Source organism: Oncorhynchus tshawytscha, linkage group LG25 (genome assembly GCF_018296145.1).
Source record: "Oncorhynchus tshawytscha isolate Ot180627B linkage group LG25, Otsh_v2.0, whole genome shotgun sequence".
Taxonomy (NCBI): Eukaryota; Metazoa; Chordata; class Actinopteri; order Salmoniformes; family Salmonidae; genus Oncorhynchus; species Oncorhynchus tshawytscha.
Genome location: NC_056453.1, coordinates 21621737 through 21637492, shown reverse-complemented (window position 1 = coordinate 21637492; position 15756 = coordinate 21621737). Strand labels below are relative to the sequence as shown.

General features: G+C 43.1%; 2 protein-coding genes across 2 annotated transcripts in view; both read right to left on the bottom strand.

Moving 5' to 3' along the window:
* Nucleotides 1–9899, bottom strand: part of snx29 (sorting nexin 29) — a gene marked incomplete in the record, with an annotated part of 137083 nt that extends 127184 nt beyond the window's left edge. Inside the window, 10 exon segments of the mRNA XM_042306124.1 lie at nt 1579–1629; nt 1958–2052; nt 2194–2560; nt 2721–2990; nt 3459–3529; nt 3637–3817; nt 7639–7763; nt 7897–7949; nt 9026–9090; nt 9763–9899. Coding sequence (XP_042162058.1) covers nt 1579–1629; nt 1958–2052; nt 2194–2560; nt 2721–2990; nt 3459–3529; nt 3637–3817; nt 7639–7763; nt 7897–7949; nt 9026–9090; nt 9763–9769 — 1285 coding nt within the window.
* LOC112224418 (tumor necrosis factor receptor superfamily member 17) lies at nt 9279–11825 on the bottom strand. The gene is made up of 3 exons (XM_024387955.2): nt 11470–11825; nt 11049–11192; nt 9279–10674 (listed from the first exon to the last, which is right to left on the bottom strand). Exons 1-3 carry the CDS (start codon nt 11585–11587, stop codon nt 10382–10384), a joined length of 555 nt encoding a protein of 184 aa, XP_024243723.1. The 5' UTR covers nt 11588–11825; the 3' UTR covers nt 9279–10381.
* Between the last annotated feature and the right edge of the window lie 3931 nt (nt 11826–15756).

Below are 15756 nucleotides of genomic sequence, written 5' to 3'. Positions count from 1 at the left end.
ATTTTTACCTTTCGATTTTACTAGTCCAACGCTGTAACCACTAGGCTACCTGCAGCCCAAATGATCACCATACAGGATTCCCTTCTTATTACCAAACACATGTACAGTATACCACACACACCCACTGTCATTGACTCTGGTAGACCAGGGGTGGCACTGGAGAGTACACTGGAGAGAGGTGCATTCTGGACCGGCAGGCTGGGCTCCAAGCTGTAACACCACAGACAGAGAGAGGTTACGTATACATCTCCATCCAACAACTCAAATCAAATGTTATTTGTCACATGCGCCAAATACAACAGGTGTAGACCTTACAATGAAATGCTTACTTACAAGCCCTAAACCAACAATGCAGTTTTAAGAAAAGACCCCCAAAAAATAAAAGTAACAAATAATTAAAGAGAAGCTTTAAAATAACAATAGCGAGGCACCGGTTAGTCGAGGTAGTTGAGGTAATATGTACATGTAGGTAGAGTTATTAAAGTGACAATGCACAGATAATAACAGAGAGTAGCAGTAGTGTAGAAGAGTGGGGAGGAGTATGGGGGCAATGCAAATAGTCTTGGTAGCCAGTTGGAGATGTTCAGGTGTCTTATGGCTTGGGGGTAGAAGCTGTTTCAAAGCCTCTTGGACCTAGGCTTGGCGCTCCAGAACCGCTTGCCATGCTGTAGTAGAGAGAACAGTCTATGACTAGGTGGCTGGAGTCTTAGACAATTTTAGGGCCTTCTTCTGACACCGCCTGGTACAGAGGTCCTGAATGGCAGGAAGCTTGGCCCCGGTGATGTACTGGGCCGTACGCACTACCCTCTGTAGTGCCTTGCGGTCGGAGGCCGAGCAGTTGCCATACCAGGCAGTGATGCAACCATGCCCTCGATTGTGTAGCTGTAAAACCTTTTGAGGATCTGAGGACCCATGTCTCCTGAGGCGGAATAGGTTTTGTCATGCTCTCTTCACGACTGCCTTGGTGTTCTTGGACCATGTAAGTTTGTTGGTGATGTGGACGCCAAGGAATTTGAAGCTCTCAACCTGCTCCACTACAGCCCCATCGATGAGAATATGGGTGTGCTCGGTCCTCCTTTTCCTTTAGTCCACAATCATCTCCTTTGTCTTGATCATGTTGAGGGAGAGGTTCTTGTCCTCGCACCACACGGCCAGGTCTCTGACCTCCTCTCTATAGGCTGTCTCGTTGTTGTCGGTGATCAGACCTATCACTGTTGTGTCATCTGCAAACTTAATGATGGTGCTGAAGTCGTGCCTGACCGTGCAGTCAGTGAACAGAGAGTACAGGAGGGGACTGGGCACGCACCCCTGAGGGGACCCCGTGTTGAGGATCAGCGTGGCGGATATGGTGTTACCTACCCTTACCACCTGGGGGCGGCCCATCAGGAAGTCCAGGATCCAGTTGCAGAGGGAGGTGTTTAGTCCCAGGGTCCTTAGCTTAGTGATGAGCTTTGAACTCAAAATTATTGATCTGCAGTTTTCCTCCCACCCTTGTTAAGATGATGCTTATATAAAATGGACTGACAACTTACTTGAACTGTAGCTGGGATCTGGTCGTCTCGTAGTCGCTGACTGGACCTGTGGAATCTGTCTGTACAGGAAATGCAACCGTATCTTTCACTGAGCCGACTGAAACAAAATGAAAGTGAAAAACAATGAGAGAGAGAGAAAGTACCTCAGTGCTGACGTATCTGTCTGGGTGGTTTAATGCTTTCCATATTCTACAAAAGCTTAGTAAATTTACACTTCTGTTTTCTCATGAGCTTTATCACTAAGCAACCTCGCCCACTATTCTCTTTTAACACCAGTCTGCTGTTGCTATGGAAACTATCCCCAAAAATGAACACATATGAACCAACACATTATAACCAAAATTCTGTGGTTATGTAAGAAATGACTGTTGGGCTCAGAGGACTGGGTTGAGAAACACTGTTGCTGTAGAGGAGAGGAGCCTCACCTGGCTGAGCGTAGGAGTGGCTGGAGGACACAGGAATGAGGATGTCTGAACTGTCATTATCAGTTATGGCCTGCAGGGCGCCCCACGTTGACACTCTGTAACAGACACACACATTACAACACAGATAAAGTACACCTGTTTATATCAATTCTTGATTAGGAGTTTCTCTCCCTGCTTATTGTATCGTTAAGAAAGTGCTAGATGATGTATAATCCTTAGTCTCCTTGGTTACTCACTGGTCAGCGTTGGCCGTGTTATGAAAGGGGCTCTGTGGCTGTGGCCTACTCTTGTATACCTCTTCCTCCTCATCATCATTATCAATAATCTTGGTGTCAGGCAGAGCTCTGGAGAAAGGAGGAGACCCAGCCCAGCTGACTATCCCAGGATCGGGCAGCCCGTTCTGGAGAGGCGAGAGGGAGAAGGAGGACTCCAGTGGGTAAATACCCTCCTCCAGACTGACCTGAGGAGCAGTGGTGCTCTTCCTGAGGGTGACAGTCCCCCCCCAAACCTCTTCCTCATCCTCCGCTCCCCCATCCAGGTCGTCGAAGGAGATGATGTTGGTGATTTTCTTTTTCCTCCGTCGCTCCTTCCTCAGGCCAGAGTCTGGAGAGGAGAGAGAAAACACGTTGTCAGTTTGCTCTCCATGTTTGTTGGCGTATTATTCCTTCCCTGAGTAATAATATGAATAGAACTGAATATAAATAATTGTTCATATGCACTGTCCCCCTCAGTGTCTGAGTTGATTGTAATTTCTCCTCCCTACCTGCGGAGGCGCTGCGTGGCAGGACAGGCAGTGGGTCTGATGATCCGTCGGGGCAGTGGGTAGGGGTGAAGCCTGGCACCACAGCGGTGACGGTGCTGATCTCCCTGAGCAGAGTGCTCACCCCCTGGGTGGACTCCTTCCATAGGCTCCCTATGCCCTGGGTGGACTCCTTCAGGAGGTGGCTCACGGAGGAGGAGGAGCCGCCCGCACGAGGCACACCGTTCAGGTCTGTGTTGTCGATGTTGATGGCAAACAGGATGGAGTTTAGTCCTGTGTGAAGGGTGGAGAGAGAGGAGAAGGTCTAGCTACTAGTCGTTCACACAGCACTAATAGTAGTGGATAAGGTGAGTTGGTTCTCCCCAACTAACAATGTATAGCTCCCTGAGAATTGGAAAAGTGCTACATAAATCCAAATCCATCAGCACTGCACTAGACACAGTAGGTGGGTAAACTCAGATTGCAGGTCGCGGTGATAAGTATAACATAAGTATATAAGTATAACACTAAGTATAACACTCCCTTTACTTTCAATGCATCTTCCCGTATTGCTGGGTAAACGCTTACGCAAAATACCAAAAAGCTGAGTAAACAGTGCGTTCACCCTCCACTACACCACTGACTGCATATCACACAGGGAGTAAGTGACTCAACTGTGACTCATGGCTTACTGCAAAGTAGCTCTCTGAATGGTAGAGACATGAATGTGTTTCACCACAGGAATCCGAGTCATGCTCTCACCTGCAGCCATGGTGGGCAGCATGCTGGCTCGCTCCTCATCCAGAATAAACGCCCAGTCTTCATAGAAAGTACTAGAAAACACAAAGAAATAAGATATATTGGCAAGAAAGGTCCAGACTCCACACCCACACACAGACCTGAGATAAATACAGACATACAAACAGACACACACTCTCACCCGAGGCGTATGCCGTCTGTGAGCAGCATGTGTAGGTAGCGTTCTAGTGAGTGTTCGTTGAGGGCACAGCGGAGCCAGGCGCGGCCACGGCCCAGCTCAGAGGAGATGTGTCTCAGGGAGTAGAACCGCTGCAGCTCATGGCGGTTCAAATGCTCCTTCACATAGAGCCAGAACGTCAGCTCTGAGAGAGAGAAGAGAGAGAAAGAGAAAGAGATGCACCAAAAAGAAAGTGAATGTCCACTGCTTGCTACTCCCAAGATCTATATCCTTTAACACAGCTAGACTGTGAACTCATTTCTACACAATTAAAGCCATTTCTTACCAACTGAAGATTCTGAATGGCCATGTCAAAGGTCAGAGATCAAAAGGTCAGAGAGCAGCCAGTAAAAGCTTAAAGATCGTCTAAGTAATCACAGTTCTAAACCATCATATTCATCCACTGACTAATTAGCCATGTTCACACCTTCCTCCTTTTGCTCAGTTTGTCCTCAAGACCTCAACAACTCCCCAGAGGATAGAGTCACCCAACACATCACCTATTGGCCAACAGAGTTTTCACTCTTTATATAACACCCAACTTGCAAGACAGTTTGAAAGTCTGTTCGCTGTAAGTTTTCACGTTCTTGATAATTAGTGTGAATAACTGCGATGGAGGTCTCTCTTTAGCATAGCATTACCATATGGCCTTAGAACAATGTGTAATACAACAGCCTATTTCACTCCGCAGCACTGGACTTATTAAACACTCAGTATGGTAGCTGTGTCCAAGAGTTCTCTCTCCATCATCACCAAGGCTTTGTTAACTGGGACAGGAAGGGCTAATGGAGAGGCCCAATTAAGTAAAAAATGATCTAGAAACTTGAAGTTTTGGAATTTCCTAAATACATAATCTGTCTAAAAACAACAATGCAATGTAAAAACTAGTTGACATTGAGGTTAGTGTGCCTTCTCAATTTACCAAATATTGCTAACCGTTGCTTTAGACAAATTAAAGATGATCTTTGTATGAAACATCTTAAATTACAGTTTACTTTGAGCAAATTCAGAATTTGCGATTAATCGTGTTTAATCGCAGCAAACCCTGCGATTAACTTAATGAAATGTTTGAATCGTTTGACAGCCCTAACAACATCTGGTCCACTGACACCTCTTTTACAACTTGTTCAGCCAGAATTATCTGTTTGAATTTTAACACTGCTTCTTTTAAGAAACCAGAACAGGTGCTGGGCTGCCCTCAGAAAGAGAGAGAGAATTTTCTTTCTTGTTGTTTTTGACTAAATCTGTTGCATAACCCTCTGGTTTCACAGCCAGTATCTGCACCTGGTTTCTCTCTCAGTCGTCCTACAGCATCTGTTTCCTGTGTGGAGAGTAGACACTCATCACAGCTGTTATCTCCTACTGAGGTGAGTAAAGTATTCTCAGGTCTCCAGTTTCCTAGGCTAATATTAGGTATGCTCCTTTTCTTGTTTTTATAGCACCTTGCACTTGTACCTTTTCTATTCTTTTGAGCATCGATTAAATGAAGTATATTATTTTAGCATCTTGGCCTCCTTTGGTTATTCCTTTTCACGGTTTGAGTGTAAGTAGCTTTTGAACTCTACTAATATTAAGCTGTTACTAGGGAAGTCGAATGAATGAGTCCCCCAGTTAAATTAAGAGCATTTTTTAAATCTCTAAAATGGTTAAACTAGTGAGAAATATATGTGAATATTGAAAAAAATCAGAGCGTTTGCTCCATTTGCTATCATCCTAAATGAAGATATTGAATTATTTTTGCCATATCGAATGAATGTATATTATGCTACTTTCCATGATCTGGACAGTATGCATTACTACATTACACAAGCTGACATTTTGCCACATGGTAATTAGGGGGAATTACACATCCTTCAAAAAAAGTGTATAGTCAACACAATATCAATTGCTTAAAACAGATCAATATCTATGGTTTTGTACTGTTCATTTTTGTCACACTCACTGGGGGTCGCAGGACTTACAACGCAGCTATACATTTATTTCTCAAATGGCACAGATAGTTTGGGGCGGTATCGCTATAAAAGTTGCTGGCCACACACCAATACACTGATTTTACAGTCAAATTACCACTTAAATAGCAGCCAACCGTTGTCACTGTTTATATCCTATGGCGGGTCGTGATTTGTTGACGTTACCTAACAGAAAAAGTGGTTTGTTCCCTTTTCCATGATGGCAGCCTCCCGCCATCCCAAAATATAGATATAAGCCTTCTACAAGTTCATCTGACCAAACATGTATAGGTTATTCCGTGTGGCCTTTGAATAATGTTCATTTAAACTGCCCTACACTGCAAATGTTTGCCCCCATTCTATTGATTTCAGCGTGATATCAAGAAGTGATTAACATAAAAAGTGCTGCTTTACACTTTATTTGATTTATTTCACCAGGTAGGCTAGTTGAGAACAAGTTCTCATTTACAACTGCGACCTGGCCAAGATAAAGCATAGCAATTCGACACATACAACAACACAGAGTTACACATGGAATAAACAAAACATAGTCAATAATACAGTAGAAAAAAAGAAAACAAAAAGTATATATACAGTGAGTGCAAATGAGGTAAGATGAGGGAGTTAAGACAATAAATAGGCCATGGTAGTGAAGTAATTACAATATAGCAATTAAACACTGGAATGGTAGATGTGCAAGTAGAGATACTGGGCTGCAAAGGAGCAAGATAAATAAATAAATACAGTATGGGGATGAGGTAGGTAGATAGCCCATCTGTAAACAGCCCATCTATGTACAGGTGCAGTGATCTGTGTGCTACTCTGACAGCTGGTTCTTAAAGCTAGTGAGGGAGGTATGAGTCTCCAGCTTCAGTGATTTTTGCAGTTTGTTCCAGTCATTGGCAGCAGAGAACTGGAAGGAAAGGTGACCAAATGAGGTATTGGCTTTGGGGGTGGCCAGTGAGATACACCTGCTGGAGCGAGTGGGTGCTACGAGTGGGTGCTGCTATGGTGACCAGTGAGCTGAGATAAGGCGGGGCTTTACCTAGCAGAGACTTGTAGATAACCTATAGCCAGTGGGTTTGGTGACGAGTATGAAGCGAGGGCCAACCAACGAGAGCATACAGGTCGCAGTGGTGGGTAGTGTATGGGAATTTGGTGACAAAACGGATGGCACTGTGATAGACTGCATCCAATTTGTTGAGTAGAGTGTTGGAGGCTGTTTTATAGATGACATCCCCGAAGTTGAGGATCGGTAGGATGGTCAGTTTTACAAGGGTATGTTTGGCAGCATGAGTGAAGGATGCTTTGTTGCGAAATAGGAAGCCGATTCTAGATTTAATATTGGATAGGAGATGCTTAATGTGAGTCTGGAAGGAGAGTTTACAGTCTAACCAGACACCTAGGAATTTGTAGTTGTCCACGTATTCTAAGTCAGAGCCGTCCAGAGTAGTGATGCTGGACGGGCGGGCAGGTGCAGGCAGTGTTCGATTGAATAGCATGCATTTAGTTTTACTTGCATTTAAGAGCAGTTGGAGGCCACGGCATTGAAGCTCGTCTGGAGGTTAGTTAACACAGTGTCCAAAGAGGACCAGAAGTATACAGAATGGTGTAGAGGTGGATCAGAGAATCACCAGCACCAAGAGCAACATCATTGATGTATACAGAGAAGAAAGTCGGCCCGAGAATTGAACCCTGTTTGACTGCCAGAGGTCCATACAACAGGCCCTCCGATTTGACACACTGAACTCTATCAGAGAAGTAGTTACCAGGTTTGCGATCCACTTGAATCAAAATGCAACACTTCAAAATGTCAAAATGTAGCTAGATGTCTTCTACAAATTGTACTCTAACCAGTGATGAACACATTATTCCCAGATTCAGTGTGTTTGTTTTAGCTGTGTTAGTTCTTATAGTCTGACTATATATATATATATACCTCTCGCCTGACCAAAATCGAAAAACTTTTTTTATACTTCATATCACTGTAATCTGTTTCCAGGTCATGTGACAGTACCTGCTTCAGTCTTGCTGGTGAACCCTGCAGCCTGCTTGATGGCAGCAGCAGTGAGAGCCAGTCCTTTACTCTTCCTCAGGCCATGCTGGAGGACTGCCTCAAACTGGGCACACAAACAGATCACCCTACAGGGGAGATACAAACACAAGCATTACAATACATCACACACACGCACATTATACATAACACGCATTACACATTCACACACAAAACAACAGTAAATCATATCAGTTTTAAAATAATAAAGCACATTGGTACCTGCTGTCTAAATCTGAGGCGATCTCCTTTCTTCCTCCAAAGCGGATTTGGCACTGAACAGACATGAAGAATGAAGATGACATGGCTAGCAGAATAACTATTATGCAACACTTTTACTTCCTCAATGGTAGCCTGCCAGCTAAAGTCCACAACATCAAACCAGGTTGAGAAACAACACAATGTGCACAGTATTATGCCTTATAAACTGTAGAGAGTGGATAAGTTCACTGTAATTACACTGAAAGCACATCATTATGAGTTTATGATTACATGACTAATTTGAACATAGCTGTAATGCACTCCTCTTCAGTGGAGATTATCCATAGTAGAGGAGGGCAATAGGATGGCTAACATAACCTGTCCTTTCACGTACAGAGCAGCTAACATAACCTGTCCTTTCACGTACAGAGCAGCTAACATAACCTGTCCTTTCACGTACAGCGCAGCTAACATAACCTGTCCTTTCACGTACAGCGCAGCTAACATAACCTGTCCTTTCACGTACAGAGCAGCTAACATAACCTGTCCTTTCACGTACAGCGCAGCTAACATAACCTGTCCTTTCACGTACAGGGCAGCTAACATAACCTGTCCTTTCACGTACAGCGCAGCTAACATAACCTGTCCTTTCACGTACAGGGCAGCTAACATAACCTGTCATGACACATACAGTGCAGCTAACATAACCTGTTATGACACATACAGTGCAGCTAACATAACCTGTTATGACACATACAGTGAGGTATAAATGTTGCTGATGATTGTTATGATTGTTGTGACCCCTCACCTAATCTCTGGTGGACAGACCTACGTAAACATAACTGGTACCGTAACCATAGAATCTGTCGGGAAGGAATGGGATGCGTGGGATAACAATCTGTAGTAGTTCCAATGTTTGGGTTTTTCCATCACTGGTTATTTGGACAAATCACGATTTTGCAGGTGTTAACATCTTTCAAATTTCGGAAGGGGACATTTGGCCGGTAACTTGCAGAGAGAGAGTGGAGCTCCTCGTTCCGGTTCCACTCATTAAATCTCTTCTCTTAACATGTATGGACCCAGAACTTAATCGAGCAGCTGACCAATTATGCAAGACTTCTGTTCTGGGTTAACCGAGATTACCATTCACCTGTTTGACAGCGTCCAGCAGCCTCTCTAGCAGGTGTTGTCTCTTTGCGTCATTCTGCTGAGGGCCTGGAAAGCAGAGCGATCATACAAAATAGACCATCTGTCAGTTTGGTAATCTCATCTCAGACTTCTGGCCTAAGAGTGACTAACCTGCATAATGGACAAGTAATCTCTGGCTAAATCACAGAGCTGTACAACTATTTCACCAAGCTTATCAGAAATGTATACAATGATGTGTTCCACAAAGAAGAATATGATTTGGTCAAATATATCTTTATTCTACAGTAGGAAAGTGACATAACACATTTTGGAGATACTGTAATAACAAGAAAAGGTTGTTCACCAACAAATACATGCAGTTTGCTAAGAAAACACGACCTTGGAGAAAGTAATGGGCTAGATGAGGTTGGTCAGGAGCAATAACAAAAAAAGGTCTAATATGGTTAGAGGGGTTTCTCTTTGATGTATCAACATTTATTCATGACTACTATGTCATGCAGTCAAGCCATAATTCGATTTGCATGAGGAGATTCAAGATACCCGCGGGAAGTGTCATTATCTATCCTTTACGCCTGCCTGAACTCATTATGAGAATGATGCGTTGTCCTTCATTCTAAACCGCATTGCTTTAATAGGCCTATATGTGCACAAAACATACAAAATTCCTGTAATAAACCAAAGCCATTTCAATTGGTGATGGTAGAACAAAAAGTGATTTTGTTTTTAGCTACAACTCACCGTTCATGCTGTCAGTCCGAGTCGTTAGTGTTGTTGTTGACACACCACAAGTAAACTAGTTCATAGCTCTTCGGTTCGACATGGTGGAAATCCAGAATTCTATTGCTATTCTGTACGAACCGAACCCTGGGAGGCAGAGAGCACTACTTCCATGATTTTGCACTCCCTTCTTCCCATCAACACAACCGGGGTGCTTGGCCCACTGTTGCGCATGTCGGCTGGAACTACAGAGGCCTGCGAGTAGCCGTTTATCACTATCGCAATAAGAGTTAAACCGAGTCACATTTGTAGATCAAATGTTTGATTTACAAACCCAGAAGCAGTTGTAGTTTCAGTGACTGGACTGTAGTAGCTCTGGATAATCATTCAATTGTAATAAAATACATTTATTGTGCCACTGCCTGCAAAGCGAAACATCGTCGGCACTGCCGGTCACATGACCAGACACACTGTTGTCATATGATAGGGTAGGGTAGGGGGTGGTGGGATCTGTAGTTCATTACTATAATCTCTGTTAAACATTCACTTGTTTTCAAACACATTCATTGATAGTTTTCACTTTCTATGGCAAGCAGTGTGTGTGTGTGTGTGTGTGTGTGGGGGGGGGGGGTAAGAGACATCAAGCTGCAAAGCCAGACCTCCACAACCCCAATGTCTTTCCCTCTGTAATGTCATCTGTGTGGTTAAAGATCTGTACTGTCTTGGTTGTGACCAGTATGGTGGTGCCCTCCTCAGTGGAAGGGACAGGCAGGTTGGAGTTGCAGTCGGGAGTCTGGCAGTTTGTTCCCTCCTGGAGAACCATGGCTCCAGCTCCACTCGTCAAGCTGTCCTGTCCCATGATAACCACTGTCTGCTCAGGGAAATCAGAGACCCTCTCAGTCCCAGGACACTCTGCTTCCTGTAGTGGTGATACTGGGGGATAACATTGACGTGAGTTACATACTGTATGATAGAGATATAGGGGTAGGCAATGTATTGGGTATAGTCACAAGGATATGCATTCAATTCATTCATTGTAGTTCTTCAAAGTTTTTACATTTCACTTATCATTCATGGAGGGGAATTTCCATTCATCACAAATGAGTGAATCAATCACCAATCAGATGAGGAAGCATGGTCACATATTGTGACAGATCAACGTAACCTGTGCCTGCTACTAACAGCGAATCACTGTATAATAATTTCCCATCATATGAAAGGTAAAGCAGGTAACCTGTCTGCTGATAACAGACCATCACTATATAACCACATATCACCTCCCTATGCTTCTTTGTGTTTTATCTTACATTTGTTCCTTGGGAAACGTCTGCATGTCTTCTTCCTCAGTACCTGCAGCAGCAGCAGGAGAGTAGTAAAAGCACACAGGAACACAAACAGCCAGACCAGGGTCAGACGAATGTTGAACGGCTCTGGGGCTTTGCTCTCTGATGCTGAACAGGTTAACAGAAAATCATATGTCCGTAATGCTCGTACTTATCCTACAGATTCACTGGGCCAGCTTCATTTGTCTATGCCTCCTTCGCTTGAGTATAAGGACTAACAATACAATGTCTCACATAACAATTCAGATGCCAATATTTAAAACAATGCTTAAAGATATTCTATAACAATAACAAATACAATCATGTTTATTCATATACAGCTGCATTATAATTTCAGAACTCAAATGATCAAAAGTTTGAAATGTTAAAACAGTATTGTACTTACATTGAGTACAGTATGTTGTGCAAACCCTGGGTGGTGAATTGCATCGTAAATAACATTGTTTACACTCCTCGACTAGCCCATCATAGTAGTATCCCAGTCCACACTGTCCTTCTGACATAGCAATAAAGTATAAGACAATCAAGAATAAGATCAGAAATAGATGCACTTTCCAGTTTCAGTGACTGAGATTGACTGGGCAGTTATGTGGTTCAGGTTTTAAAAGAGAATACATAATATGTAAATAATGTGTAATGTAGGGGAAATCCCTCTGCTACACAGAGACTGGTGAGATTTCAGAACGAGAGAGGAACTATACCCACAGCACGAGGGTGTTATTCACCACAGAAAGTAGGTAAATACACTGAGTACTCCCCCCCCAGTCTATAAACTAATTTAATGCCTAGGGATGTCACCAGGCAGGACAAAACTCCATCCCACTGACAGAGACTGAAATGTCATGCTGTCTTTTAAACAGATCTTATACTCATACAGAATTATAATTCCAACCTCAAAGTGTGGATGTAGCACACACTCCAGCAGGTATATTTCACTGGTCACCCCCAAAGCCAATTCCTCCTTTGGCCGCCTTTCCTTACAGTTCTCTGCTGCCAATGACTGGAACGAACTGCAAAAATCACTGAAGCTGGAGACTCACATTAAGCATCTCCAATCCCATATTAAATCCAGAATTGGCTTCCTATAACGCAACAAAGCATCCCTCAATCATGCTGCCAAACATACCATCGTAAAACTGACCATCCTACCGATCCTCAACTTCGGTGATGTCATCTATAAAATAGCCTCCAACACTGTACTCAACAAACTGGATGCAGTCTATCACAGTGCCATCTGTTTTGTCACCAAATCCCCATACACTACCCACCATTGCGACATGTACGCTCTCGTTGGTTGGCCCTCGCTTCATACTCGTCGCCAAACCCACTGGCTACAGGGTATCTACAAGTCTCTGCTAGGTAAAGCCCCTCCTTATCTCAGCTCACTGGTCAGGTCACCATAGCACCCACTCGTAGCACGCGCTCCAGCAGGTATATCTCACTGGTCACCCCCAAAGCCAATTCCTCCTTTGGTCGTCTTTCCTTCCAGTTCTCTGCTGCCAATGACTGGAACGAACTGCAAAAATCTCTGAAGCTGGAGACTCATATCTCCCTCACTAGCTTTAAGCACCAGCTGTCAGAGCAGCTCACAGATCACTGCACCTGTACATAGCCCATCTGTAAACAGCCCATCTATCTACCTACCTCATCCCCATACAGTATTTATTTATTTATTTATCTTGCCCCTTTGCACCCCCCAGTATCTCTACTTGCACATTCATCTTCTGCACATCTACCATTCCAGTGTTTAAATTGCTATATTATAATTATTTTGCCACCATGGCCTATTTATAGCCTTAACTCTCTCATCTAACCTCATTTATACTCACTGTATATAGACTTTTTGTTTTCTTTTGTTCTACTGTATTATTGACTGTTTTGTTTATTCCATGTGTAACTGTGTTGTCGTATGTGTTGAATTGCTATGTGTTTATCTTGGCCAGGTCGCAGTTGTAAATTAGAACTTGTTCTCAACTAGCTTACCTGGTTAAATAAAGGTGAAATAAAAAATAAAAATATATCTTCCTCTCTAACTTTAAGCATCTGCTGTCAGAGCAGCTTACAGATCATTGCACTTGTACATAGCCCATCTGTAAACAGCCCACCCAACTACCTCATCCCCATATTGTCATTAATAAATAAATGCTTCTTTGCAACCCAGTATCTCTACTTGCACATTAATCTTCTGCACATTTATCACTCCAGTGTTTAATTGCTATATTGTAATTTATTGCTATATTGTAATTTATTTCACCACTATGGCCTATTTATTGCCTTACCTCCCTTATCCTACCTCATTTGCACACACTGTATATAGATTTTTCTATTGTGTTATTGACTGTACTTTTGTTTATTCGCATGTAACTCTGTATTGTTGTTTGTGTCGCACTGCTCTGCTTTATCTTGGCCAAGTCGCATTTGTAAATTAAAACTTGTTCTCAACTGGCCTACCTGGTTAAATAAACGTGAAATCAAAAAAGAATATATATACACACACACATACATACATACATACATACATACATACATACATACATACACACACACACACAGTGCCTTCAGAAAGTATTCACACCCATAGATTTTTTCCAAAGTGTGTGGTGTTAGAGTGGGATTCAAATAGATTTAATTGTCATTTTTTTAGTCAACAATCTACATAAGATACTCTGTTATGACAAAGTTGAATTCTAACATATGTAAAAAAATAAAAATTTAAAATAAAACACTAATATATATATTAGTGTAAGTATTCAATCCCCTTTGGCAGCGATTACAGCTGTGAGTCTCTAAGAGCTTTCCACACCTGGATTGTGCAACATTTTCCCATTATTCTTTTCAAACTTCTTTAAGTTTTGTCAAATTGGTTGTTGAGCATTGCTCGACAACCATTTTCAGGTCTTGACAATTCAAGCAAATTTAAGTCAAAACTGTAACTCGGCCACTCAGGAACATTCACAGTCTTCTTGTTAAGCAACTCAATACGCCTTATTTAATACTTTAGTTCCACCTACGACACATGCGATGACATCATCTGGTTTAAATTATATTTCTAGAGACAATATCTCTTTCATCATCACTCTATGCACAGGCTTATCCCCACTGTATTCACATCCTACCATACCTTTGTCTGTACATTATACCTTGAATCTACTCTACCATGCCCAGAAATCTGCTCTTTTTACTCTCTGTTCAGAACGTACTAGGCGACCAGTTCTTTTAGCCGTACCCATATCCTACTCCTCCTCTGGTGATGTGGAGGTTAATCCAGGCCCTGCAGTGCCTAGCTCCACTCCCATTCCTCAGGCGTTATCATTTGTTGACTTCTGTAACCGTAAAAGCATTGGTTTCATGCATGTTAACATTAGAAGCCTCCTCCCTAAGTTTGTTTCATTCACTGTCCGAGCACACTCTGCCAACCCGGATGTCCTAGCCGTGTCTGAATCCTGGCTCAGAAAGACTACCAAAAACCCTGAAATTTCCTAAACGATAACATTTACCGACAAGATAGAACTGCCAAAGGGGGCAGTGTTGCAATCGACTGCAGAGATAGCCTGCAGAGTTCTGTCTTACTATCCAGGTCTGTACCCAAACAATTCGAGCTTCTACTTTAAAAAAATCAACCTTTCCAGAAACAAGTCTCTCACCGTTACCACTTTCTATAGACCACCCTCTGCCCCCAGCTGTGCCCTGCACACCATATGTGAACTGATTGCCCCCAATCTATCTTCAGAGCACGTGCTGCTAGGTGACCTAAATTGGGACATGCTTAACACCCCAGCCATCATACAATGTAAGCTTGATGCCCTCAATCTCACACAAATTATCAATGAACAGGTACAACCCCAAATCCGTAAACACGGGCACTCTCATTGATATCATCCTACCCAAATTGCCCTCTAAATACACCTCTGCTGTTTTCAACCAAGATCTCAGCGATCACTGCCTCATTGCTTGCATCCGTAATGGGTCCGCGGACAAACGACCACCCCTCATCACTGTCAAACGCTCCCTAAAACACTTCAGCGAGCAGGCCTTTCTAATCAACCTGGCCCGGGTATCCAGGAAGGATATTGACCTCATCCCGTCAGAAGAGGATGCTTGGTCATTCTTTAAAAATGCCTTCCTCACCATCTTGAATAAGCATGCCCCTTTTAAAATATTTAGAATCAGGAACAGATATAGCCCATGGTTTTCTCCAGACCTGACTACCCTTGACCAACACAAAAACATCCTGTGGCGTTCTGCATTAGCATCAAATAGCCCCTGTGATATGCAACTTTTCAGGGAAGTTAATATACCAATATACCAATATAACCAATATACACAGGCAGTTAGGAAAGCTAAGGCTAGCTTTTTCAAGCAGAAATTTGCTTCCTGTAACACAAACTCAAAAAAGTTCTGGGACACAAAAGTCCTCAGAGAATAAGAGCACCTCCTCCTAGCTGCCCACTGCACTGAGGCTAGGAAACACTGTCACCACCGATAAATCCACTATAATTGAGAATTTCAATAAGCATTTTTGCTTTCCACCTGGCTACCCCTACCCCGGTCAACAACCATGCACCCCCCACAGCAACTCGCCCAAGTCTCCCCTATTTCTCCTTCACCCGAATCCAGATAGCTGATGTTCTGAAAGGGCTGCAAAATCTGGACCCCTACAAATCAGCCAGGC

Bases quoted from the DNA above. Each gene is read 5' to 3' on its own strand.
- LOC112224418 (XM_024387955.2), bottom strand. From the start codon at position 11,587: ATGTCAGAAGGACAGTGTGGACTGGGATACTACTATGATGGGCTAGTC. The intron at 11,193-11,469 runs GTAAGTACAATA...TAACCTGTTCAG, and splicing joins CACAACATACTGTACTCAAT to CATCAGAGAGCAAAGCCCCA. The intron at 10,675-11,048 runs GTAAGATAAAAC...GTTATCCCCCAG, and splicing joins ACGTTTCCCAAGGAACAAAT to TATCACCACTACAGGAAGCA.